General features: G+C 52.2%; 1 protein-coding gene across 1 annotated transcript; it reads right to left on the bottom strand.

The window, feature by feature from the left end:
- Positions 1 to 220: 220 nt before the first annotated feature.
- PHALS_14076 (uncharacterized protein) lies at positions 221 to 1,455 on the bottom strand (the record flags this gene model as incomplete). The annotated part of the gene is made up of 5 exons (XM_024729813.1): positions 221 to 238; positions 265 to 618; positions 653 to 1,057; positions 1,128 to 1,260; positions 1,331 to 1,455. The coding sequence occupies 5 exons, from the start codon at positions 1,453 to 1,455 to the stop codon at positions 221 to 223; spliced, it is 1,035 nt and encodes a 344-aa protein (XP_024580153.1).
- Positions 1,456 to 1,494: the final 39 nt, after the last annotated feature.

Genomic DNA, 1,494 nt, shown 5'->3' with positions numbered 1-1,494 from the left:
CATGTACTTGTTCACAGTCTTCCCACTCTTGTCGGTGAGCAAGAACACAGTGAGATATTGGCTCCAGCCATCCATAATTACGAGAACCGCGACAAATCGCGACCCGTTGTTCTGTGGCAGGAACATCAAATCAGCAAACACAATCATGTTGGAAGCCGTAACTTGGCGATCCAACTTCTGCTGACGTCGCTTCTGTCTCTGCTTGCCAATATGGCAAGAATCACACGTCTTGAGCTGCCTGTTTGTGATCATCATGCCGCGCACGAGTCCACGATCCGCCATGATCATTAGATACTGAGCATTCTTGTGTCTGGTCCGGTTGTGCCACTGCTCGAGTGTGGCCACACCGTCCGCGATCGTGTAATTGACGATCACACGAGGTAAACCTGGACGTCGCGGAGCATCCGCTGGGCGCTTCGCCTCAAACACCCAAATTCCTTCGCGAGGAACAGCAAAGATCACCTGCTCCCCATTTTGACTGAATGTCGATGCTGCTTGATCGTACGAGATTTCGAACTTCTGCTTGGTAATTGCGAGATGCATCGAGAACAGTCCGTGTGACGCGCTTTCCACGTACAGTACGTCGTCCAAAAAAACCTCAGCCTCGGTGTCACCCACCTGAGTGATTATCTTCACTCGACCAATGCCGGACGCACGGGTTAGCGTCGTGGCGGCCACACAAACGACATTTGCACCAATACTTCTGGCGAATTTCTTCGAGATGAACAAAGAGAGAGCGATCACCGGTCAAGTGCACATTGGAACCTGTGTCGAAACACCACCATGACAATCCCTCTGGTAGCGACTTGGCCATTTTGTCGTTCTCACTCTTCATGTCCGGAACAGCCAGCATCGGATTGACCATCGCAATACCAGCAGCCACACCTAGATCATCTTCAGCAACTCCACGCCTGTCCGCACGGAGTTCGCCGTCGCGACTAGTGTAGTTGGAGCGCTGCTGACGCCGTTGCGTCCCAACGTTTGTCCCAGTGTTACCTCCACTGGTGGAAGCCGCACCAGGCTCAGCAACACCATCGATAATAGCCGTACAGTCAGTCTGGAAGTGATCGATCCCATTGTACCGATGACAAGTTTGTTCTTTCTGTCACGCTTCGGCTTTCGCTAACCATCACCGTGCCGATTATTCTTGCTCCCTTGTTTCCCATTTTGATGCTGATGGCGAGCACCTGTGCTGCCTCCCTGCTGCTGCCGTTGATCACTACCTGTATTAGTAGCACGATTTCTCTTGTCACGGAGTGACTAATTCATAGCCGCTTGTTCAATCAACGCCCGTAGTTCATCCAGGGTCATCTCCGCAGAACGCCCATACTTCACTGCTCCGCGCAGCTGCTCATACTCGTACAGGCCAGGAAGGCTGTCCAGCATCATCTGCCTCATGTTGATATCCTTGACGTCGTAGCCGTAGCTCTTCAATTCCGACTTGATCCTAAACATCTTGGCCAGGTGAATGCTCACATCGCCTGTTAGCGAGCG

This window comes from Plasmopara halstedii (assembly GCF_900000015.1).
Source record: "Plasmopara halstedii genome assembly, contig: Scaffold_816, whole genome shotgun sequence".
In the NCBI taxonomy this organism is placed as follows: Eukaryota; Oomycota; class Peronosporomycetes; order Peronosporales; family Peronosporaceae; genus Plasmopara; species Plasmopara halstedii.
This window is presented reverse-complemented; position numbering and strand designations above follow the sequence as displayed.